The sequence below is a fragment of the Lytechinus variegatus genome, chromosome 13, assembly GCF_018143015.1.
Source record: "Lytechinus variegatus isolate NC3 chromosome 13, Lvar_3.0, whole genome shotgun sequence".
NCBI lineage: Eukaryota > Metazoa > Echinodermata > Echinoidea > Temnopleuroida > Toxopneustidae > Lytechinus > Lytechinus variegatus.
This window is the reverse complement of record NC_054752.1, coordinates 34,711,336-34,737,993: the sequence shown is the minus strand read 5'-3', so window position 1 is coordinate 34,737,993 and position 26,658 is coordinate 34,711,336. Positions and strand designations below refer to the sequence as shown.

The 26,658-nt window shown below is 36.0% G+C and overlaps 1 protein-coding gene across 1 annotated transcript; it reads left to right on the top strand.

Annotated features, from left to right (window-relative positions):
• Positions 1-3,885: 3,885 nt before the first annotated feature.
• LOC121426561 (cilia- and flagella-associated protein 69-like) lies at positions 3,886-24,906 on the top strand. Its single transcript, XM_041622910.1, has 23 exons — positions 3,886-4,633; positions 6,758-6,820; positions 7,350-7,415; positions 8,163-8,349; positions 9,558-9,730; positions 10,013-10,173; positions 10,977-11,072; positions 11,900-11,965; positions 12,373-12,433; positions 12,958-13,050; positions 13,569-13,646; positions 14,067-14,286; positions 15,216-15,380; positions 15,874-15,989; positions 17,144-17,344; positions 18,086-18,278; positions 19,063-19,200; positions 19,824-19,972; positions 20,503-20,628; positions 20,965-21,051; positions 21,628-21,689; positions 22,417-22,459; positions 23,400-24,906. The coding sequence occupies exons 1-23, from the start codon at positions 4,541-4,543 to the stop codon at positions 23,532-23,534; spliced, it is 2,772 nt and encodes a 923-aa protein (XP_041478844.1). The 5' UTR covers positions 3,886-4,540; the 3' UTR covers positions 23,535-24,906.
• Positions 24,907-26,658: the final 1,752 nt, after the last annotated feature.

Sequence of the window (26,658 nt, the reverse complement as noted above, 5' to 3'; positions counted from 1 at the left end):
TTGCTTGTCAATTTTTTTCCAGCGTCCCCCCTAAAGTCACGTGGACCCCCTCGGAACGTGTGTTGCCCCCCCCTAAAATTTAGGTTGATAACCTTTTGGGGGGCGCTTGTCCAATTTTTTACCTGTGTCCATCCCGAAATTACAGGTGGACACCCCCTAAATTTTTTGGCTGCCGCCGCCAATGGCGTACGGTCACGATTTTAGTTAATAGTTTAGTTTACTCCAACGATGTTGTAGCCTGTTCATCGATCAAAGTAGAATGTCTATTGCTGCTCTCCTTAAAAACAAATTAAAAAAAATACTTATCTACCCTACTCACATGACGTTTTTTTTGGGGGGGGCAATTTTTTCATTCATTATGCACTTGCAGAAGGAAGCAGAACTTAAAGTAAACATATCGGGCACGATAGGACAACTATCTGATATCCGGAACAGGCACCATAGGCGGCGGAAGTGCCGGGGGGGGGCGGGTGGGAGAGCTAGGGGGACACACGTCCTCCCCCACAAAACTGGAGGAGGGGGTGGTCCACCCTAAAAAGTAAGAGCGAAAGAAAAAAAAGGAAGGAGAATAGAAGGGGGAAGATAGAAAGTAATATTGTAATATTGAAACTAAGTTCAGGGGGCCCTTGCCTTCTGCAAGTTTTGCTTTTCTTGGCAAGTCCCTCCGTTTCATTTCTTGTTTCTTTTCATTGATAAAATTACTGTAACGAATTGTAGTTTGTTTAATTTATATTCAACATTTGTCACGAAATGTCATTGATTTGTCTGTATTATCTATTATATTGAATATGTATTTATATTGAATATGTATTTGTTACTTTGATTATATTTTGAAAAAAATAAATCTAAGAAATAAATCTAAATCCAAAAGAAAGAAATTAAAGAAGAAAAATTTGGAAGAGGAAAAAGCTAACACGTAAACCGGCTGAAGCAAGAAATATCAAAATCTAAATAAAGAACAGTAAAAAAATGACAGTTTTTACTATGGAAAATACACAAATTTTAAACTTGCTCCCAAATGCGAATTTGTTAGAAAAACTTGACAATCAACAAAAAGATTTTTTCGCACCACGAAGAAGAAAACATGTAATATAAATAAATAATAAAAAAGGGAGAAGAGAGCAAGATAAGAAGAAAAAGAAATGTGAATGAAATAAGGGTAGGGGATAATTTGAAAAAAATATATCCGGGCATTGGCATTGCATATAAAAGAAAATTTTGCTCATACACACTTCTAGCTCGTTCGCATATTGGCCTGTTAAGTGAGATACAGTAATCTGCCAACCATGGGGTTTAGAATAGGCCTATCCAATTTTAAAGTCAATGTGCACAAATTATTTTGCTTGCGATTGGAGTTTACATTGAATTCTGTTCATGCTTACAAAAAGTACTGAATATCAGAAAAAAAAATATGCTAGCGCTACGCGCTGGCATTATTTGACCAGACAGGCAAATATAGTGCAGTGAGATACGTATTCTTTTCATGTATTACAGAAAACAGTAATTAAAGTGCCTTTTCAAGTCAGTACTATTTTAATCTCGCTCCTCGCATCAATTGTTTAGTAACATTATCATTCTATTCATCTTTTCAAAAAGTGCTTAGAATGTCCAAAATTTAGGGCAGAAATAAGTATTTTTTTAGCTCGGGCTTCGCGCTTTCATCAATTATTGTTAAGATAGATACCCATCCCGTTATAGTAACAAAAAGTGTGTTAGCATTTTAAGGTTTGGGTCGAATAAAAAATATCAAACATGTTCAGCTCGCGGTTCGCTCTCGCATAAAATGTTAAGTTAGATGCCCATCTTACTCATGATGACCGAAAGTGCTTAGAATGTCAAAATTTGAGGTCAAAAAATCAATATTTGTTTTTGCTCGGGCTTCGCACTTTTATCAACATAGAGATACCCATCCTGTTCATGTAACAAAAAGTGCTTTGCGGAATATCAAATTTTGGGCCGGAAGTATAATTATATAAAAACAAATCAGCTCGCGCTACACGCTCGCATTTACATAAAATTCAAATTATGCTCATGATTATCAAAAGTGCTTAGAATGTCTGAATTTTAGGTCGGAATATCAAAATGTTCACATTTTTGTTGAGATAGATGACCCAAAGTGCTTTGAATGTGAAAATCATCAAAATGTTCAGCTCGCTCTACCAATCTTGTTCATCATTCATGTTCATGAGGGCCGTCATTTTTCGAAAAGTACACAATGGCACCAAAATCAGGTAGGGCCCACGGGGTGCAAAATCAATGCGCCTGCCTTTTATCATGTTTGTAAGAAAAACTAAGATGTACTTATATAAAACTGCAGACCTTAGTGTAGACTACTGCGTTAATAAAATATAAACAACAGCTTTTAGCAAAGATGGGTGAAATCTTTTAAGTTCCGTGGCTCCCCTAAATTCCGCCGCCAATGAAAGGTACCTATGAGAAGGAAAAAGGGCTCAGCACTAGTTAACACTAAAACAGGTTCCTTTCAGGTAAAGGGGCACAGGACATGTTCGTGAGGGGCACTTTTCTTGGGGAAAAAGGGGCATGCACTGATTCAACAAAGGGCACTTACAATTATGCAAGGGAGCACTTGCTGAGATATAAAACGGGTCCTTTCCAGGTGAAAGAGGCATAGAACACTTTCGTGATGGGCACTTTTCTTGGCTAGAAAGGGGCACTGATTTGAGAAAGGGCACTAAAAAGAAAATAAGCACTTAATTACTAACACATAAAACGGGTCCTCTCATGGTGAAAAAAAAGACAAAAAACGTCCGTAAGGAGCATTTTTTGGGGGATATATGAAATTTATACGAGGAAGGGCAAGTGGTAACACCTGAAACGTTTGTGAGTGGAGTTTTTCTTGCGTATAAAGGGCACGTTTTCAGTGCTTCAAAAAATATGGGGGGGGGGCCACTGTGCCCCCGGCCCCCAGGATCGCTACCTCTGACGGGAACCACTGGCAATTGTCAAAGAGGATAGGAAAATGAAGTTTTTCCGGAGATTAAAGGCTCTTACCCTCGGGATCGACCCTCTCTGCAATACGTGCATTCAATCAAAAGGAATATAAAGTCCAGAATAAGACACGAAATATAAATAGGGTGGACGAGACAATAATAATAATTATGATCAACGTATTCCCCCCTATTGACTCCTTGAAGTGCCAAAACCAGGGGAGGGGGGGGGGGCGGCCTGGGCGGGTATAAAGCCTGAAGGGACAACCTTGCATGCCTTCAAGCAAAACAAAGTGAAAAAGAGAAAGAATTAAGTGGAAGGAATTTTGGATTATATAACGCTCATCAGTAGCGTGTGCAGGATTTTTTTTAAAGGGGCGGGGTTTTCTAGCTGAATGAAATGTTGGTTGACAACCTCCCCAAAAGAAGGTCTTCGGCACAAATTTTAGGTCGTTTAATTCCTATACCCCCCAAAAAATTGACAAGCCAAAATTTTACGTAATTTCGTACCTCAAAAAGAAAAAGGTCTTAAAAAATTGTAGGGGAGGGGTTGGGTATAGGAATATAAGGGGGAGGGGTTAACTCATGTAACCACCCTCCTGCGTACGCCACTGACGCTCATTTAGAAATGCACAACGTAAAACTGTCATCACGATCTGACTTGGTGCTTGAACGCACTAAAGTCTGAAATCCTAGCCTACGGAATTTCTCCTATCTTAGATATGGTTCAATGTGTTTGAAAATGTCATTTTACTTTTTGTTCAATTTTTTGGAACGTTCCAGATGGTATAAATGTCTCCATGATCTCTTTAAAAATATTTTCTATACAATTTTTTTGAAATCGCAGCAATTAGTGCAGTTTCTACTATGAAAGATACAATTTAATTTAAAAATTATTACTATAGATTTTCAAAAAGACTAGTTTATCCCAGCATCCTTTGGGTATCGTGGCAACTGTAAATATGGCGATTTGTCGCCAAGAATTTCTGTCGAAATCTATTTATGAGGAGTAGAGATATTTCAAACATTGGACTGGCGTGTAAATTTCTCTATTATTCTTGTACCTTATGTGTTGAATTTCCTAAAATATTGACTGCTTAAAGGAGTGTGTGTTCAGAACGACAGTATTCGTGGTTTGAAGGTCGGGTAGTCAACAAAAAATCCGTCTTCGACTTCGAGGATCGCGCAGTTCTCGTTCGACCATCGAGAAGTAACAATTATCTGGGCCGACAGTGCCCCGGCAAGTGGAGCGGGAAGTGCGACAATCAGATTCACTGAGCTGAGCGTCGCGATGCTTACACACGGACCAGCATCAGACACCAGCAAACTTTTGATTTGTTTTTATTATATAAGATGAATTCATCGTAAATGCACGTGAAACAAGATATTGACTTATTCTCTCCTCGAATTTGAATTTTAGAATAAGAAGTGAAGACTGAAGAGAAGTTGTTGACTTTATGACTTTCAACTCGTGATCAAAAACAAAAGTTATTCATTCGGAATCATTCCATTTTAAATTTCAGACTTTCGAGAAAATTATGCATATTGACTTTTAGAATAACTTGGGAACCTTGGTTTTCAGTAACGTGAGGATGACAACAAAAATGGCGACACAACTTCAACCCAAACCACCTGTGCCAGTTGTCGGGCACATTATTACAGATGAGGAGATGGGATTGAAAAAGGTTAGTCTAAGACTTAAGTGTATGATGGGGGGACCTAAAGCTACGCACTTTGTTTACAAACGATAGAAACTATGCCAATTTTAATATTTGAACAAATTATCTGTCGCTAACTTGTGGCAAATATTCTAAAGATCATTAAGCAAGAACAAAATATCACAAAACTCACTAATATGAAAATCCCGCCGTGTTTTCCGAACACCTCTTGAATTCGCCGCCCGATGTTAGAAGGGGTCCTAAAGCTACGCACTCGATTTATCATGCAGAAAAATAGAATTTCCTGTGCCTCAATTTCTAAAATATGTTCATACTATTATAGGATAATATGAAATTAAAGAGAATATAGCTCAAAAATTCAAAACAGTTGTGGGTGTTCTCTGCATTTAGAGATTTACTGCAGCCTCTGTAGAAAAAATTGAATAGGAATCGTTCGTCACTCTGCAGTCACAATTCCACACAAAGTGTGCATTTGCCATTAAAAACTGCATGCGCGATGAGTGGTGCGTAGCTTTAGGACCCGCGCAGCTTTAGGACCCCCTACCATACGAAAGTGGGATAGAAAGAGAGAGAGAGATGAAAATTTATTCCGAGTCCAAAACTCAATATTTTATTTTAGTCAGTTTTTAATTTAAAAGACGATATTTCGAATTGAAATCTTGCTAGGGCCTACATAGTATACCCAGTTGTTGTGTATCCGGACGGGTTGTGTGTCCGGACGATCAATTTTAGAATGTCATTTGGAAAAATTTACCAGCGAAGTTTCATCAATTTTTAGTACAAAATGTTAGGAAATATTATAAAGAACAAAATAGAAAATGATTACAAGTAATGAATACATATTTTTAGTGTAATCCACAGACAAAAAAGAAGGCTTCAAAAAGATAAAGTGTCCGGACACCCGACCCCCCATCCTACATGTATACCCAGGTGTCGTGTGTCCGGACGGGTTGTGTGTCCGGACGATCAATTTTAGAAAGTCATTTTGAAAAATTCACAAGCAAAGTCTCGTCCATTTTTAGTACAAAATGTTAGGAAATATTGTAGAGAACAAAATAGAAGATGTTTACCACTCATTCAATGAACAAGGTTATGATATAACCTTGTTCTCAGTTATATCTCCATTTGTGGCAAAATAAGGGTGGCAATGTTTGGCTTATTTTCTCTTTTTTCTTTGGGGCAAATGCTTGATTTTTTTACACTGACAGTTTCCATTAGATCTGTTATTCATACAGCTTGGCTCTTATTTAAATTTGATTCTTTATATCATTTTTTTCATAATTAAAAATTGAGATCAAAAAATGAAAATTTTCTTGCCATATTACTTTCCACCAATAGAGGGCGTACACAAAAATATGCCCAAAATTCAAGTTTTTGAGCGCTCTGGTGAATACAAAAATTATTTTTATGTTACTAATGATAAATAAATTAAAACTGTATGGAAATTAGTAATTTTGGTCACAAAAGTGATATTTTAATGATATTTTTAAAAAGTGTGCTCAATACAGCATTGGCATACCATAGTCCTACCTGTAGATTCTCCACAGGCCAGATGGTAGTGGTGAACAAGTGATGTTTACAACAAATAAATTCGTATTTTTAGTGTAATCCAAAGACAAAAAATCTAGGCTTAAAAAATATTAGTGTCCGGACACCCAACCCCCCATCCTACATGTATTCCATTGTGTGCTCATTCAGCCATGAGATTGAATTGGCATCATATTCTTAGGCTTAGCAGGAATTTAAAACATGTTGGTTGCAAAATCTGTTATATTTTGATAATCAAGATGGATATAGCAATTGTGAGTTTAATTTAAAAAATATATCAACCTTAGCGAGTTACTTTTAAACATACATGTAGTAAATGTCTATTGTAAACAATGTACAATGAACACTCAGTTTTATATTTAACATTTTTGAGATTATTTTCAATTTTGAATTTTGAACATGGCGAAAAACACATCTCCCTTTAATGTGTGCTAATGCATGCATTAGAGAATTAGATTAATTATTGTTAGATAAGATTAGTTAGGTTAATTTTGTTTTTCACAGAGAAGTTGATTTGATTGATTATGTGTATCCTAAAATATATTTCCTTTTTCCTTTTCACTGTCTTACTCTAAACCACAGGGAATCAAGATCCAACAGGTGAACTTTGTAAAGGTCATCAAACTTCTTACAGATCCTCATTCAGTAAGTGTTCTTCAGATAAGTTTAGGTTTGAAAGAATTGGAGGATACATGTGATATGTTTGGTGTTTATCAAAATGTTTTTTGCTCTACCCATGTTTTAGCAACTTCCCATAAATAAGGAAGAATAAAAATAAATCATCAGAATCACAGGGTGCTCATAATGACTTTGAATGAGAGGTTATAGAATTATATCATGCTTGTACGCCCTGTCAAATAGCTTTAACAATTGAGACTTGCCTCAGTTAATGATGAGTGCATTATACTCGGTACTTTATTGCTTCCTCTTGTCCTCTTAATGATAAATCTTTTCTTAAAAAGGGACACATTAACATACGCCCAGAAGGCTAGAGAAATGTTACTATATGGCATATACCAGAGATATTGTAGAGTTATAGCTTAGACCCATCCCATTTTGTCCCTCAATAATGTCCAGTCATGAGAAACCTTGGACATACTTTGAATTCCCAGAGAGAAGTTTAATGTTTCATAAATACATGTTATGATCTATATCTTCATATTTTTGTCTATAGGTTGCTCTCTATGAAAGACACAACCATGCTCTCCAGAGACTCATTCGACACTACAGTGCTGGATTTGTATCCTTTCTAATCTGCTGCCTGTTATTAACCTATTATCATACCACTTTTATGAATTTACCTTCAAATAGTCTGAATCAGATTAGTGCAGACATTGCTATAAAAGTTGTGTTAATTGATTTAAAAATAGTCTGGATTATCATCGTGGCAACAGCAAGTGGTAAAGTTTGCAAAATTATATGTTTGCGCATAGGGCAGTAGTGTAGTGCCTTCTATGCGTGGGGAATTGACTGCAGAAGTACAGAGTCTGTACTATTTAAGAATCAAGTGAATTCCAAGGTTAGATCTGTCTATAGTTATAGTGCAGACCATGTCCTAATGGCGTCACTCAAATGGCCTAGATTTTTCTGGTTCTTGACTTTTCGTGAATAGAAATAGTTCACACCCAGTCTGCACTCACAAATTCGTGACAGAAGTATTAAAATATCTTTTGAAAATCTGCCTCCTGTCAATATGGCGGATATCCAGGAATGTTTCTAACAATAATTTGTTTATTTCTCTAAATGTTAGGCTAAATATGAATTGAATCAGCTGTTTGTGTTATGTTGAAAAGGGTGGATGGGGCCTGATTACACTGTAATTACACAATAGTCGACTTAACCATGCTGTTTTGATTTGCTTCTTTACATTACCTGAAATCATTAATATTTTGGCACAACCAATATTACAAAACAGTACATTACCCCTTTCATGTGTTTTGTTTCACTGCATACTCATATTTTCCTTGACCAGAAATCCTCATTTCAGCTTCTCAAAGATTTAGTGCAAGTATTCAAAATCTTGAATGTGTGTGCTGACCGAAGTCACGAGCAACCCATGTACATCAAGCCTATGATTGAGATGTTAAAGCTATGTAGCCTTCCTTTCCTGAGGGAAAAATCTTCAGATGAAACTACTTACTCACAGATTGTCATAGAGTCATTCTCTCAATTAGGTAAGTTTATCTGTAGCCAAATGTGTAGTATCAGATTGATAAGTAGAAAATTAGTAAAGATTACATTTCATTTCACCTATTGTTTCAACCATTGTAACAAACAGACACAATTTACATCAATACCTGGTATTCAAAGGTGTGATACAACAGAAAATTATGTGAAGTAAAAATGGTTAGAGAGCCTTTCAAAAGCAAGAGTTTGCTGATAGGGCTCCCTACAAGTAACAAATAAATTTGATATAAAATGTCCAGTAAGTATATGAAAAATGTTATCAGACACTAGTATGAATTATAAAAAATAAACTCAAAAGCACTGGTCAGCACTCACAGGCTCCATTGGTGTTGTAACTTTGTTACTATGGTAACTACCATGGTAACGTCACTCAGCAGCCAATCACAATCAAGGTTTCCATAGAAGTTACAATAATGGCAAAGTCACAATAGTGCAAAGTCTTTATAAAACAGGACCCTGTGCATGTGCTTATTAAAATTCTACATTTTAGGCCAAACAAAAAGGCTACAAATCTTTCTTTTTTTTGGGGGGGGGGGTGGGGTGATCATTTGCTCATGCATGCCCACATTGTGGATACCCTTCCTAGGGACATAAGAAATGTTTATACATATGTAATTCCTCCTAAAATCTTCCCAATCTTGTTACTTTCTTTATTCTTTATACTCATTAGCACTGTGTAAGAGTGGATTTATGCTTATTAGCACTGTGTAAGAGTGGATTTATGCTTATTAGCACTGTGTAAGAGTGGATTTATGCTTATTAGCACTGTGTAAGAGTGGATTTATGCTCATTAGCACTGTGTAAGAGTGGATTTATGCTCATTAGCACTATGTAAGAGTGGATTTATGCTCATTAGCACTGTGTAAGAGTGGATTTATGCTCTTTAGCACTGTGTAAGAGTGGATTTATGCTTATTAGCACTATGTAAGAGTGGATTTATGCTTATTAGCACTGTGTAAGAGTGGATTTATGCTCATTATATAGCACTGTGTAAGAGTGGATTTATGCTCATTAGCACTATGTAAGAGTGGATTTATGCTCATTAGCACTGTGTAAGAGTGGATTTATGCTCATTAGCACTGTGTAAGAGTGGATTTATGCTCTTTAGCACTGTGTGAGAGTGGATTTATGCTCAGTAGCACTGTGTAAGAGTGGATTTGGTTTGTTATAACTCGTATGGTTGTCCTTTTTCCAGGCTATTTAATGAGAGTACCAAATAGAGAAGTGCGTATCCAGCTTGCCAATACATTGGAGGCCATCTATACAAATGATGCAAAGGGTCTGCTAGTTCAAGACCACCAGCCTACTACCAGAGCTTACAATGCAGCCATGGTCGAAAGAAGTGACATAGCAGAGACACTAGTTAAGGTATCTACATGATGTATGAAAAATGCCTCTTTTTACAATTTTTTTTATTTCTCCTTTGTACAAATTATGGAATAAATTATGAAGTGATGATAACAATTATATAAGGGGACAAAATATGATCTTCCTTTCTATACTTGAAAAAAAAAGAATTGTCCAAATTTAAGAATTTAAAGCATCAATGATGAAGTGATGCAATGTCTGTATTTGCTGAATGTAGAGTTTATTTTCATCTTTTACACAAATGTCATACTATCACCACCTAATTTGCTCCTTGATTTTCAGAGTCTGACGTTACTTGAGAATGACCTGGAGGTCAAACTTCGGCTGATGATCATCCTGCAGCATTTCTCTTCCTTCTCTCCTATCAATTGTAATTCCATGCTGTCAGCTGATGCTGCAAGCCGTATATGCAGCCGAATGAATGACCCAGACCCCAGTGGAAAGTAAGTGAACTTCCAATGTCCTGTTGCCTAGCTACTACATCTTTGCCATCCTATGGCATCTCCATGGAGATAGTCCTTGATTCATATTGGCTGTTCAGTATTGATACCATGGTAGTTGCCAATTGGTGCGAAATCACCATAATAGTAATTTTTGTGCAACTTGATGCATGCCTTGAATTCTCAGGGTTCCCAGCCCATCTTGGAAATCAGGAGAAAATTATTTTACTTTTTTCCAATCAGGGAAAAATCAGGGAATTTGACTAAAAAATACCTAAAATCAGGGAAAATGCCTCAAATGAGGGAAAAATCAGGGAATTTTGATCAGCCCAAAAGTCGAAAGCACAGTAGTCCGTCAGACTCTGTTATATTTTGTTGCATATCAAAACAATATTCATTGAATGATTGGTTATGGTGGTACTAATTAGATTTACATTATTGTTTTTATAATGAATATATATGTAATGCACCGCAACAACTTAAAGAACATGCGAAACTGGGAATGGGTTTGAATAATTATCAGGGAATTTTTAAATTCATCAGGGAAAGATCAGGGCATTTTGTTTTCTTAAAAAGCTGGGAACCCTGATTCTGAAAATAATAATTGTAACACATTACAAAGGTATTCATCTCATTGATTATTCTTTGTGAAATTGCACCCTTGGACCAACACACATATCAAAGTGCAGGATATTGATCCGATGGTGTATGCCCTGTTTGTAATTTACTCTTCATTACAGTCTTTTAGCAATACCTTCAAGCTTTTTAAATGATTTTTTTTCTCTTATTTCTCTCTTGTTTATTAGGTTATTATTCCATTCCATTGAGATTCTGTGGAATCTAATGGAGAATGGAGATAGAGAGGAGATGGCTCGTCAGCTCAACTCATTTATCTGCATAGAGTGAGTAGAAATATCCCATTATTAAGGGCATTTAGGTATTCATAGCCTTTTTTGATCAGATTTATTTCTTCAAATTGGCAACATGGGTATTTTCCATTTCATTCCTGCATTGCCTTTTGTGAACCAGAAGTCAGTTGTGATTATTAAAGAATAGGTAGGAATTTAGAAACTATTTTGTTGATGGACTATTCAGAGATTTTGAATGTTTTCATTTCATTGCCAATTCAAGGATTTTAGTAATTTTTTTCACTATTCTTGTTGTTTCTTTGCATTGAGTGAAGAGACTTGAGCAATTTAGTTGGACACAATGTGTGTAGAATTGTTGACTTTCTCTTATGTATTTTGGATGATATTTTTTAAAGGTTCTTAATAAAAAAAACTACAAAATTTCCTGAATTAGTTAGAATATGCATGGATCCTGCTGTATGAAACCCGATTCCATTTTAGGGGCCATATTGCTTTTGTACAAAAGTCTGCCTCTCAAAACTATTGTGCCTAATTGGGCTCAATCCGCACCTGGGCTGAAATAACAAGCAAAAAATCAACTTTTTAAAATGGTGCATTGCTTTGTCTTTAATATTGCAGAGCCTTGCTGCATATGCAAGATACATGTGCGTTACTTTTTTGGAACACAACAAAAAAGTAGTAATATTCTTTCAATACAAAAATTTAAGTTGTAATTTATAACAGTGATATGTATTCTTGGCTCCCTTGAAATTGGACTCTCATTAACTTATGAAAACACAGTAAGTTCTACTTAAACTAAGTTAAACCCCGTTTTATGTCTTTATATTTGGTATGTTTCTTTCATGTTTGTCGGTTTGCAGGGCACTCAAGGATGCTTTTACACAACAGATGACTAATGGCTACAGTCATTATGATAGGCAGTTAAGGTGAGATATGTACTACTAGAACGTTAATACCACCCCCCCAAAAAAAAATGAAACTGAATTGTGGAAAAAAAAGAATATCGGCTTTGTATACCCTCTGGATCCTCATAAAGTGCATTCCAGTCCATTTCATTAAATTGTATATCACATGAAACATTTAATTATGCTCTTTAAAAATTTGACAAAATTTTGGTGTACTGTTTGACTATGTACTTCAATGTTATCTACCGGTATATACATGTACATTGATATAATGTAATATATGAATTGAATTTATTTGAACATCATTGGCATCTGCCAATATTCTGTTTGAAACAAAAATACAAAGTAGTTACAAAACATACAACGTGAGGAACATTTGAGGAAAGAAATGTTATATGTATAATATATGCATTTTCTAAACTTATTAGGAACGACCTCCTTGTTCTGACAACGCTAGCAGTAGCCAACAATCCTGAGGCACCATTCATAGTAAGTATTTTCCTCTTTCTTTTTTTTCTTATTTCCTTTCTTGTCTTTTAATAGCTGTAGTAGTAATGATGATTATAGTGAAGAAGTATGATTAGCAGTAGTAGAAGCAGAAGCAGCAACAGTATTTTGATATTATATGTGCCTTTTAGGTGTGCAGGAAACACTTTTTGTTTTTAAATTGCCTTTATATACAATTATTGGTCAAAATTGGTCAATGTATAAAATATCCTGGAGATTCTTCTCCTGGGGTGATGAAACAATATGATGGATAAAATATCTTATATATCTTTTATATGTTACCCAGTTTACCTTGTTCTAGTTTGTGTTGGAGAAATTGCAGAATTATGGAAAATAAAAGCTATAAATTAGTGTTATATCCCCCTTGAGTGGAAAATGCTCGGACTAATCAAAATCAAAATCTGATAACTTCAGTAATAAGCTATTACATAGACTGATTTATTACATTGTAAGTGCGATGTTTTCAAACTATTTTTGTTATTTCATTTTTTCTCCTTTTCCCATAGGAAACTGGTTATGCCAAAGTTTTGATCCTCTTTGCCACATTCCAGGAAGTAAGGAGTCACAATGCATTGGTCAAATACCTGAAATTAGGAACAGTAAGTAGAATGATATTTAAATGTTACATCCGGGGGGGGGGGGGGGGGACGTTGTGGTGTAGTGGTTCTGACTCTCGTCTTTCAAATGCAGGGTTGTGGGTTTGAATGCCAGCCATGGTGTAAAGTCTTTCAGCAAAAGATTTACCCACATTGTGCTGCACTCGACCCAGGTTAGGTGAGTAGTTAGCCAAGTAGGATTAATTCCTTGGAGGAGCGCTGCTGATAAAGTTGTAGCTCAAGTAACCTCTCGGGGTAATGATTGCATGTTGTATCCTCTCACAAATATAAATCTAGCTAGTATTATACAGAACAAGGTATATTTTCTGTGGATTTTGATAAAATGAACATGCATCTTCAAGGTCAAGTCCACCTCAACAAGTTGAATTGAATGTATAGAGGAAAATCAAGCAAGCATAACACTAAAAATTAGATCAGAGTCTTTCTGTCAATAATTGTTTACTGATTACTCGAGTTGGCATTAATATTGTTTCTTTCTCTGTATGCATTTTGATGAATAGAGCCCTGAAGATTTTGAGCTGAAGAAGATGTTGATTAACATCCTGGTGGTTCTAAGCCAAGAACCTGCAGTTATTCCGGTAAGTGGCATTTTGTTATGTTGGCAATTAGCATCTTGAATTTTTTTCCAAGCTATTATGATATAAAGTCAAGGCTTTACCGCGTTATCTCATGTAACAAAGCTAGGTTCCATATTAATCAGGAAAACTTCATGGAAAATCATTCATTTTCCATCCCTTTCATTAATTACATCAAGACAATTTTGTAATCCTTTAGTGTAGTTCACATTGTATGAAGGTGTTTGCATCACATTTAAATGATGAGACATGGACTTTTGCATCACATTTGCTATGGGCCGCTGGGCTTCGCTTCTTTCATAAGAACTACTTTTACAAAGTTCTGTGTGAAACAGGCCCAAGGTTAAGTGAAAGGCAGGGTATTTGTAAATGCTAAGTAGTAATTCCCTGTAAATCTTACCATCTGCTATTTTTTTTCTTCAGCTCTTAGGGGAAGGTCATGTGATCTTAGCCCTCTTATCATTCATCAGGAACAACGAGAACTCCAGCCAGCCGCAGGAGTGGAGCCCCGCCCAGTTTGAAGAGATTCAACTCCATGCAATGTCAGCATTATGCACCTTAGCGCCGCTCTGTATACAGGATTATATGACCTGTCAAGGGAATACAAGGTTACTGCTACTGCTGGAATGGTGTGTGGGTAAAGGTAAGAGAATTATGAGGCAGTGAATTATTTTTTCCCTTTTTTGATAATTGTTTATCTTCAAATTGGCAACAGTAATATATTATGTCTTTCACTGCTCTGTTTTCCTTTGTAAAGTTTATGTATTAGAAATAAATTCAGATTGATAGAGAATCACTTAAGAAATGTTCATTTGTCATTTAGCATAGAAAACTGCAATTTTTACATTTCTATCAAGTTACCAATTTAGTAATTGTAGGTATCATTTCCCTTGCGATATTTTTTAGCATTATGAGCAAAGGATATTGTTGGAATAAAATTAAAAAGTATCTGTAAAATTTCTTTGCTCTAAATTTAGTTTATTTATTTTCTTACCACAAATTCAACTTTGGAAATTATCTTTCAATTTACCAAATATTGTTACAGGTTTTGCAAAGTAATTGTAGGGCTGAAGTAAGTCCAAGGCCATAGACCATGGAAGCCTTTTTGACCGGTCTCACAATACCTCTATTATTGGCCTTGGAAACTTTGGTGCCCCTTTTAGTTTTTGTTACATGTGCTGTAATAAATGTTCCCTCTCAAATTAGCCTTGCCCTAAAAACATTAAAATGTAAGGCCTGACCGTTTCCTTTTGATAGGCACAATATTCTCCCGATTAAAATCGTAATTCCAATTTTTGTAATATTTTTTTTCAGATCTATTTTTTTTTACATGAATTTTGCCCCAAAACATTTTCATGCTGCTTTTTACTGCTTTTTAAAGTCATATGATACGCAGACTCACCTTGAAAAATCACTTTTGATTTCTTTATTATGCAAGAGCTTGAAACCCCGACCGGGGCGCCTTGGACTTCGTCGGTGACTTAATGACCCTTTGCTAATTTTCAGATTTTTTTACAGAAATAAATATCATGCCTGTTTTAATGATAAAAGGTCTTTTTTTCTATCATCAAGATGATTTTGCTGGACATGGGAATGCATTCCATGGTAAAGGTGGACGAGGAAACAAACGAGCTCAGATGAGATTTTGTCTTCATCTCATGAGGAGTGTGGTTTCTCTCAACGACAGCGAGGTCAACCAAGATCTCGTAGATCAGGGTGCCATCAACCAATTACTTGGTGAGAATCATACTTGCTTATCTAGAGATTATCACTTACTTTATCAGAAATCTGTAAATGCTCAAAGATAATGCATCACTAGACTTTTATTAGCAAAGCGGCTTCTACGAACTGTTATTCAAGGAATAAATTCCTCCCAGGCCCCCATTGCAAAAGGAAATAACAACATGGCTTACACGAGGGAATTTTTTTCCATATAATTAAATGTTGGTTTATTATCCTGAGAACATATTTGCTGGTTTTTAGATTCATGCTACCTGAATTACTTTAAGAAGTGCAGGATTCTATCTGATATTTTGATTTATATTTAGTTTTGCTAATCTTGAATTATAGCTACTGTATAAAACACGGCCCTTTCAACAATCTGGTCAAACTACATGTAGATGGGGCTCAGTGGCATAGTGTTTTTTATCTGTAAATTAGATCAAGTGGTATTGGACCAAAATGGTTATAAACTGATAACTTACCCACATATTTTGGTCTTTCTTTCTAGATATCCTGTTGAGTGCTACAAGATCCAGCATAGAAGATGATGCTATAGATGTTGAGATGCAATGTGATATGCTCTTTATTCTCTCGGTATTATGTGAAGGGAATATGCATAGAAAGGTGAGTCCAATCTGAAAGATTTCTTGAATTAATTTTTAAGCATGATGGGATAATGTGTGACTGCAATTAATGAGAAGTACTATCACTAGAATCTTCATCAGAATTCTTAACATTGAGAATATTACAATCAACATTTACATCTTGATTACTATCATCTCTATCAATGTCAACATCATCATTATCATCGTCATCATCACCATCATCATCACCATCACCTCATCATCATCATCACCATCATCATCATCACCATCACTATCATCACCATCATCATCACCATCATCATCATGATCATCACCATCACCATCACCATCATCACTATCGTCATCATCACCATCACTATCATCACCATCATCATCACCATCATCACCATCATCATCATGATCATCACCATCACCATCACCATCATCACTATCGTCATCATCACCATCATCATCATCATCATCATCATCACCATCACCATCATCATCACCATCACCATCATCACTATCATCATCATCATCATCATCACCATCATCATCATCAACTCATCATCATCATCACCATCGTCATCATCACCATCACTATCATCACCATCATCATCACCATCACCATCATCATCATCATCATCATCATCACCATCACCATCATCACCATCATCATCATCATCATCATCATCATCATCATCACCATCACCATCATCATCATCATCACCATCACCATCATCACCATCATCATCATCATCACCATCATCATCACCATCATCATCATCATCACCATCACCATCATCATCATCATCCCCATTCTCATCATCACCATCATCATCGTCATCACCATCATCATGTTCATTATCATCATCCTCTTCACTATCATCATAATCTCAGTCAACATATCCATCATCGCTATCATTGTCATCATCATCAATCATCTCCTCAACATCATCATTTTCAGGATCATTGTGATCATGATCATCATCATGGTCTCCACTATCCTTGTCATCAATGTTGTTCTTGTCTTTATAACCATCAACATTTTCATCATTGATTAAATTCACATTCAATAATTGATAAAAATATGTAAAAATACATAAGTACATGCTTCTACCTGATACAGTAAAGATGTTTCCATTATTATCGGCTACACTGTAATTGGGTATTATCTTTCTTAATCTTCTACAGGAGTTGTATGGAGAGAAGGGTGTAGAGGTGGTGCTAAGGTACCTGAGGACTGATGCTAAGAAGCTCAACCGAGGCTTGGGACACCATCGTCTGATGTTGGCTGCTGTAGATAATATCTGGTGCTGTGTGATTGGAGCTTACATCAATGAAGACCAGTTCCTAGAAGGCCAGGGAGTCTTTCTACTTCTGGACCTACTAGAGGTACTTACTGTTCTGTTTATTATGCCTCTGTCTACAGTGGGTGGTTTGGCAGAGCCATTATATTATGGGTTATCCTTCAGTCTGATGTCATTCTTGTGATCACAAAAGAAAAGATATGAGAGATCTATTTCAAACTTGGTTGAAGTATGTAAGTAGGAGCGACGATGAAGGGTTAGGGTTATAATCGTCAAATTTCAAAGTTCACATAGGTCAATATGTGCATTGAAATATCTTTTCCTGGCGATGACAGAACTGTTTTAGAGATTAACTTCAAAATTGGTTAATTTATGCATAATACCACAACTTTACCATTGGGTGCCCAACTGGCCTCTGTAAAGTCAGTACCTTCCCTATGAGACAATATCACCAACATGATCCTTGTGTTTTTTCCTCTATAGTCTTCATCCAGTTATCCTGTGCTGCTTGACAAATTCTGTGAATAACCCTCAGACTATTTCTTTACTATATTATATCATCGATGCAATCCTTTCACTTTCCACTCAATATTTCCTCATCTTGGAATACCCATAACCGGACCCTTAGGTGCCTGACATACTTCTGTAAGAACCCTGAGACTGTACCCAATAAGTCAATATCACTGTGATCCTTACTTTTGCTTTTTTCTCATGATTGCAACTTAACCCTTTGCTTCTTAAAATACCTATGTGAAAATCCTAAGTGAGCACTTTCCTTTAAGACTAAATCACCACATTCATCTTCAATTCTTCTTTGCATCCATAGTCGTCATCCAGGAATACTCACAACCTGAGCCTTGGCTGCTTGACAGATCTCTGTGAGAACCCCAAGACTGTACCTCACCTACTGGCCTGGAAGGGTAAGAAGGAACGGACCATCGCCAGTCTCCTGGTAGATATCTGGAGACAGGAGGAGACCCACATGGGTGTCAAGAGGGACGATAATGGTGTCCTTACAGGTGAGAACAGATTAGAATAATTAACGGCTATGTGGAAGAAAGAGTTATGTTTTAACATAATTAAAAATATCCATCACAACTCCTGAATGTTTGCCTCCGATTTGTTTAAAATTCATTTGTGTTTGACTTTTGAGGTCATTGATTTTAACTCCTTCAACCCCCCAGTTATATTGAATTAAGTTGAATGTTTATTAACCCTTACTCTACACACATTCAAGCTTACTCACCGTGCAAAGTGCCATGTGTGGTTATGAATAGTATTGTCACACATTCATTGTAGTGCCCATTGTATCCTGCAGAAATTATTGCATTCCTGAGTGATTCCATTATCTAGCATATGTGTTTCTTTTATTCCCTGAGTTTGACATGTTTGTTTCAGAAGAGACTTGACTGTAATTTAAACACTGGCAATTTTTTTCTCAACCCTGGGAAATTGTTAGGGCCTATTTTGACGCCTGCCATCTGATCGCCTTTATGCACAAAAACATGTTGTAGATCTTTGTAACAACATGGCCCCTAGATATGAATGTACATCCATAAATTCATTGATTTCTTGCTAAATTGGTGTGTTCTCCTTTGTTTACAAACAACATTTTGCACATATCCTGTAGAAAAAATTATGAAACTGATGGATTTCAATCGATTTATGATTGATTGGATCAATTGTAACTCTATGTAAGACGGGGCCCATATCTGACTAAGCCGTTCAGTTACCAAACTCAGGTAATGTTCCTCTGCAGGCAGTTCTTTGATGTATGATTGATTGATTGTTCTTTCTTTGTAGACCCAGCTGTACCATTGATGGGTAGCTTCCAGGAGGAAGCCGGCATCAAACCATTACCAGCAAACCAGCCAAGCCATGCCATCACTGACGTCTCAGAGAATATGAGAGCCAAGATCTACGCACTCTTCTGCAAAATTGGTAAGTCAACTCTCATTATTCCATGAAGAAACCCTTCATGATTTTTTTTCTCAGAATTAGTACGCTAAGGCATTCTGCCATAAAATGAGTAGTTCTCCAAGATATGCATAGGTGCCAGTGTGTGCTCATCTGTGTTGGTTTCAGGAACTTTGGTCCATCTGGTTTCATATATTCTACATTTGCCTTACTTGAACTATGTAAGAACTTACTTGATATTTGGTGATATGATGAAAGACTGACCCTGATTGTAAGAATAGGGTTCATAGACCCATCAGGGAAGTATTTTTTACTATTATCCAGTCTGAAAATTCATAAAATTTGATAATATTGTTTCAAGTTAGGGAAATGTCAGGAAATTTTAATTGGCTTCAAACCAGTACTGAACAAGCTTGTAGACTGTAAGTGGAATCTATTAGGCAATGAGTGAATTCTGAGAACTGATGTGGCTGCTTCAGTGACTGTTCAGGAAAACATGTAATGGTAGAAATAATTATAATGGAATTTTGAGACTTCATCAGGGAAAATCAGTGAAAAATCAAGGAATTTTTTATAGTTTTCTTGAAACCCTGACGAAGTTTCTTTATGCTTATTGCTGACTTGGGAACTCTTTAATCTTGACACAGGTTATCATGAGCCAAAGGGACTGTCCACAGAGGAGCAGGTCACACTGGTGATCATCAAACGGTTTCTGGATTTCAAAGAGGGTGAGATCTGGGTTGAGATCACGTCAGAGCTAGAACAGGAGAACCTCAGACCTATCACTCCAGATCAGGTATGTAGTCTGCAAGCCAGGGATTTAGCCAAAGCCGGTACCTCCAAGTCACGAGTTCCTTGAAGAAAACCTTTTCCAATAGACTTTGTACATGTGACTTGAAATGAGGCCAAGGCAAACCCTAGCAAAATGTTGCCTCAACTACGTCCCTGCTACAAACAGTTTGTCTGCCGGTACTTATCAGATAGTTTATCTATCTGTCATGTGTTGCCAAGCTGTGACAGCAGAAATGTGCAGAAGGACAAAAGGACAAATTTCTGCCCAGATGTGATCGATAGCCCTCTAATTAAAACAAAGCTCCTTCCCTAAAAAGAAGAAATCACTAAATATGAATAAAAATTAAACAAAATAAATTAAATTAAGGAATATAAAAAACAATCTTGCACCCATTTTGCGTATTTATAAACGTAAACCAACCCTGAACCACACGTTAGTGACAAAGCTCATAAGGCCTCAAGGAGGAAGACATTCAGTATTAGTATTAACCATCTTCATTGTGACGTTCTTTGATCAATTTCTTTTTATTTCAGGAATTGCTTGAGATGTTGAGTAGGTCCAACAAAGAGATGGCCGAGTCAATCACTGAAGAACAGAATGAGCTTCTAGAATCACAAAGACAGCATGCATTACTTGAAGAACAGGAGCTCTATTCAGAGGTACGTATCTACCAGCAAAGACAGATCCAGGATGGAGCAGGGGTGCGGGCACTTGTCATATTATCTGGACACTGTATGAGCGATAAGACTTTTATATTTTTTGAAGTCAACAGGAGAGATGAATAATTTCTCGCTCAATCAACTGGTAAATGTCAAATTGACCGGGAAATATGGCAACCTTGTAGGTAGTGTCTGGAACTCTTTCAGCATATCGCCATTCGTCATTTCATCATTGTCATATAAGAGCGCCTTGAGCACCTAGCAAGGTGGATGCGTGCGCTATACAAATCCTATATCATTATTATTCAATCTTATTTGTATCATTTTTCTCTGCAGATCAAAGAGAATCACAGACAGCGAGAGAAATCTATCAAGAAATGGGGTGACTATGTGGCAAGAACATCCAACTATGCTATCCTCAAGGTAATATACACCTAACTGTCATAATAATGTTAATAGTAATAGCTAGATTTATATAGCGCTTCTTTTGCCAGAGAATACTAAGTGCAACTACATGTATTGTTACCCTGGTTCCAGCTCATGCTACCACTTTACCAGCAGCTCTCAGGGAAGTAATCCTACTGGGTACCCATTTACTGCTCCTGGGTAAAGTGCAGCACACCAGTTTGTAATAATATATCTGTAAAGCGCTCAGACACATTGTTTTGATGTATTAAGGGCTATATAAAAGCGGATTATTATTATTGTTGTTAAGAACACAAAGAACCTTGCTTTAAGACAGGTCAGACTAGTCTAACGCCGAGGATATTGAAGTGGGGATTAAGCAACTAACTCGGAAACGACCTGGCGCAGATAATCTACTACATGTAGATTGAAGAGCGCCGACCGAACTCTAACACCAAACAACCAAATCATTTTCTCAATATCAAAAGCAGGTAAAATTTCATAATCATAAAAAAGAATGTTTTATAAATGCCATCACACCATTCAGATAACCTTCCAGCGATTCCTTTTTTTCTCTTCTGTTTTTATTTCCAGACTGCTAAAGGAAGACAAGAGAGAGCCATCGAAGAGTCCAGAGACAAGAACATTGATAATGAGTAAGTTATCTTGAAATTCAGTCATGTTTAGTGTGATGGTTGTGTTGGAGGTCATATGCCAAGGTTAAAGGTCATTTGAGGTCATAAATTCAAGTATACCTGCAAGGTTTTCTTGGAACCAGTAAATTTGTAGCTGTGACTTTGACTGCAAGCATGATATTTCGATGTACTATGGGAAAATAGTGGTGCTGTACATCTCATTGTAAGTTTACAGGTAATTTGAGGTCATACACTCATCAAACCATTACCTGCAAGACTTTTTTTCCCTTCTGAGGTATACTTGACTAATACATAAGGGAGGGGCACTATGAAAAGGGCTTTGGATATGTGTTTTCACAAGTGGGTGATATGTAGCTTCCGACTTGTATTGATTTTCATTAATTTCATCAATTGAAAAATGAGCAAAATATTGATGGTCTCATGCAAAACACTGATTCCTGAATTTTCAGTTTTAAGTGTTATCCTATGACATTTCTTTTAAAAATTCTGATTTTCTCACCAAAATACTGATTTTCATCCTTCAAATACTGAAATGTCCTTGTTCAGGTTGGCAGCTCTGGTGATATACAATGTCTATTTTTTGTGTTTCCTATATGTCTTATCTGTGTATTTTACAAGCAATAATATATCAATTGTAATTTTGGTTATTCTTCATTTAACATGAATTTTAGGAGTCCACCATTCTAAATGAATGTCTTAACTTTTTCCCCCTTTTTTTTCCTTCCAGGCATACATTCCATGACATTGATCTTCCTTCTCTTCAAACAACAGTAAGTAAAAGAAAAAATTCAAAACTGTTGAAGTATTGGAAGAATAGGTGTATATTAGCTTGGGTGTATTACATAGCTGTTTGTAACATGTTCTTGGGCACAACATAAGATTATCAATAAATTTGATTCCTACATGTATCAGTTAAAGATGTAAGGGCCTTGTAGATCTATCAGTATTTTTGTTAACAAAAATCTGAGTGCAATTTGACCTTTTGGTATGGAAATAAATTTGTTGAGTTTCAGATGATGAATGTGGTTCAAAATAAGGGCTGAATGTTTGGGTTTTCTGTTATCGCACTGGTGTCAATTTGAGCAGTAACCTATCGTTCAGGGGGTATGAACTATTATGTCCCCCCACTTGATGTCATGTATATATTTATGCCATTGGGTTGTCATGGTCAGTGAATAAATGTTTTAATAGCCACTTCTTTCAGCTAAGAATGGAGATGGGTGAATAAGATATTTGTTAGGGACCACATTTTCTTTCAAGGCAGATTTCTTGCCTGGAACACATTAAAACCTTGGTTTTATAGGTGATTTCATGAGACACCCACACATACATGTAATTATGCTCCTGTGACAATTGCTCCTGTCTTAATATCTCATAGGCCATAGGGTTAGATTTAGGATTGTAATGAGAGCTTTTGGTTTAGAAAGATGTAAATGTAAATAATATTAGGGTTTCTTTTTAGATTTGGAGGTCAGGTTTTATGTTTGGCTTAACATGCAGATTTACCATTGGAGCAAATGTCTTGGAACCTTTCATAAATCCATAATAGTCTATTCATTGAAGTGTCTATGTAACATTGATTATATATTCTTATACTTTGCAGTCCAATTAAAAAATGAGAGAGAAATTGAACAGTGAGGTTTTCTTTCACCATTGTCACTTCATAGAATCAGGGACATTTATTTCTCTGTCTCTTTCATTCTCACACAGACTTTCCAAGGTCGTACCATCATGGTTGACAGCACACCAAGAGATATCCTTGATGGATCTACACTCATCACTAGCCACACGGAGGGAGAGAAGAATCTTACAATCAATAAACATGCTTCCATTGCCGTCTCATGAATCACTATTCTATAATACTCGTCACAAACCTTGTGAAATTACTGTATCTGTTTAATGATGGGCGTATTCAACATACCTCATAAATCTATTGGTTCGAGTTACTTTTTAAACTCTCAATAAGACACCCCCTTCCCCAATAACAATATAATACAATATAACATATACCCAGCCTGTCAGTAAGCCCAAGTTGTAATTTGTAGAAAAATTGGCAGGTATATCACTTTTTTCACTAACCATTTCACATACATGATACGCTTTCTGAAACTTGCTGGAAAGTTGAAAATGGAAATTTAATCTACTTGCGATTTTGAAGAGGAAGAAATAAGAACTCAATACCACGTCATAATAGATTTAGACAATATACAACCAATTATATTTTGCATCTTTTAGTATACTTTCTCCATGAGCAAAATCAAAGACTGGCGGGGGAAAAAATAAATTGTATTCATTTGTATGTTCTGGAATCCCACGTAAACAAGGTATTTGATCACATTAAAGGCACCATTGAATTACATGTCATGAATTATTGTGACTATATGAGAAAGTATCTTGCATCTACCACCAATACTTGAACATAGTTTACTCAATACAACTAATGTATGGGAAAACAATACATGATCACGTTAATACACATTGTGTTCCTATGGCTTCTCTACTGTTCAATAATGAGATCTTGAAATAAAAAACTGCTTGCAATCTGTAATCATATCTATATGTATGGCAGAATTTGGGATGCTGAATTTGATTCCTCTGTATATTCTCCTGTACCATATTGTAAATATAACTGTGTGTATATACTGTATAAACTGCTACGATTTGAATAGAGATATATATATTAAAAGTAATGTAACTAATAAGCTACATCTTTCATCTTTGGATGCGTCATGGTGAAGTCTGCAGAGAAGACTAGAAACATGGACGACAAGCACTGCATTACCTTGACCCATACATACCAACTGTTACTGAAGTACAGGTTATGTGTACCTGATTATTTTGTTTGGCGTCACCTGTGCCTGGGAGGCGAAAAATCGAACTGAATCACTATGACCCTCGGGGTCTCTCCTCCCGATATACATGTAACTGATTGGGATGTGCAGGAGGACCACTGCACAGATTTCCCCTATTTCTATGCTAGTAACATTCAGAGGTGATGACTTTCCTCTACACGGGGCCTCCATTGGTTCAGAACTAGCTTGCGTTCCATCCAGCATGTCTAGTCCCGTTTGCAAGTTTCACCATGTTATGCATTCTTATGAATATTTGTTCTAACTTTTGAAAGCTACATGTATGGGAACTCCGAGTTGAAGAGAAGTGTATTGAGGTATCAAAGAGCAGTTATAATTGTTTGTATTCAACAATGGTTGCATTTGAATGCAATAAAATAAGCAACATCAACTGATAGGCAATGCCAACATTTTTGTATGTCAGACCTCCATTTGTTCTGCATTCTAAATTCACTTCACAAAGTCCTCAAGCCATGATCATTTTTATGGCACTAGAACTTGTCATGTGAAATAGCGAACAGAGATAAATCATTTCAGAAGGTTCTACAAAGTGATCCAGAAAATCTATAGAATTGCCCTGCTCTTCATATCCCATTTTACATGAAATAGCTTTCATTTCAGACTTGCAGCTTACAGTGGAATGTGAGATTTTTTTTTTTTACAAGAAATCAAGTATTGATGTCCAATATTGCTATTATCAAAACTGCATGAATTGTACAACACACTAATTCTATGCACATCTATTCACATATTGACTTTGATTGAATTTTTGATGTTTCCGTCCAAACACATCTTTCATTTGTAACTAAGTGTAATATAAACTATATCATATTTTCTATATTGAGGAATGCATGGAAAAAATGTAAATAAATTCTATGAAGAGAGAAACAATTGGCTTTTTCCTTTTCTTCCTTTTATTTTCATTAGTTTGTAAGGAGTAGACAATTCATATTTATTGCCTTTTGTAAAGAAAAATGTGGAAGAAATAGGGGCCCTTTCTTCATTAAACTGGGGGATAGAGACAAAGTCATTATTCAAATTTGGGGAAAAGTTTTTGTGTTTGGACATATATTGTAGCCAGTAAATTTTATTTCGAACCTCATTCAAACATTGGAGAACAATTTTCAGGGGGCAGACATAATTGCTCAAATGAATACATGCAGATCATACACTTTAATCCACTTTGCCAAGATATGATTTCAAGAAACAATCCCAAACTTGCAATTATCAAACTTGATATAAATCTTTTTTTTTCTATTTTTGTTCACAATTCAGTGTCAACAAAATCTTAAAGAATATACTGGCTGTATTCTTTTCCTCAAATAAAATGTTGACACTTAATATTCTTGAACACACACAAATATTCTTACTTAAGAAATAAATTAATATTATCCTAAAAAAAGAGAAGTCTACCAGACATATTTTCTTGACTTTGGAAGGGTTTTACACTAAAGAAACGCAAGAAACACAAGAAAAAACAAGTTTTTAATGTACTACATTTCAATATACTTGAACTACTTCGAATTCAACTTTGCAGAAGATGGAACCAAAACATGAAATAACCTAAGAAAATTCTACTAAGAATTAGCTGGAGTCGTTTCTCTCTTAGGGAGCTAACGTGACAGTATATAAATAGGCAGATAACTTACAGCACATACATTATAAAACTAAGATGGTAAACATGGGATTGGAAGGAAGAATAAAAGCTACAGAAAAAAAAATAAAGGGTATCTGAATGCCAAATATGCCAGAAAATAAACTTCCTTTAAAAGATTGGGAATGGGAAATTGGTCGTGTTGACCAGAGTACTCCCATCAATGTACATTATCAATTAAAACAAGTTAAGATTTAAGGCCATAGCACCAAGTTGGTGTACTGTTTTGTAAAATTTTGTGCAATATCTCTTACGACACAGACATCCCTTTTGTCCAATATCACAACAAATATTAAGAAACTTTTGAACAGCCCAAAACATAAATAATATCAGTTAACACCAGAATTGCATTTGAAGAAAAAAATATAACTATTAACAAAATATATCAGTGAAATCTGCAAAATACCTGTAGATACTGACAAATTTTCACACTTCCTAGTTTGGAAAGTAAAAGGGAAACACGGCT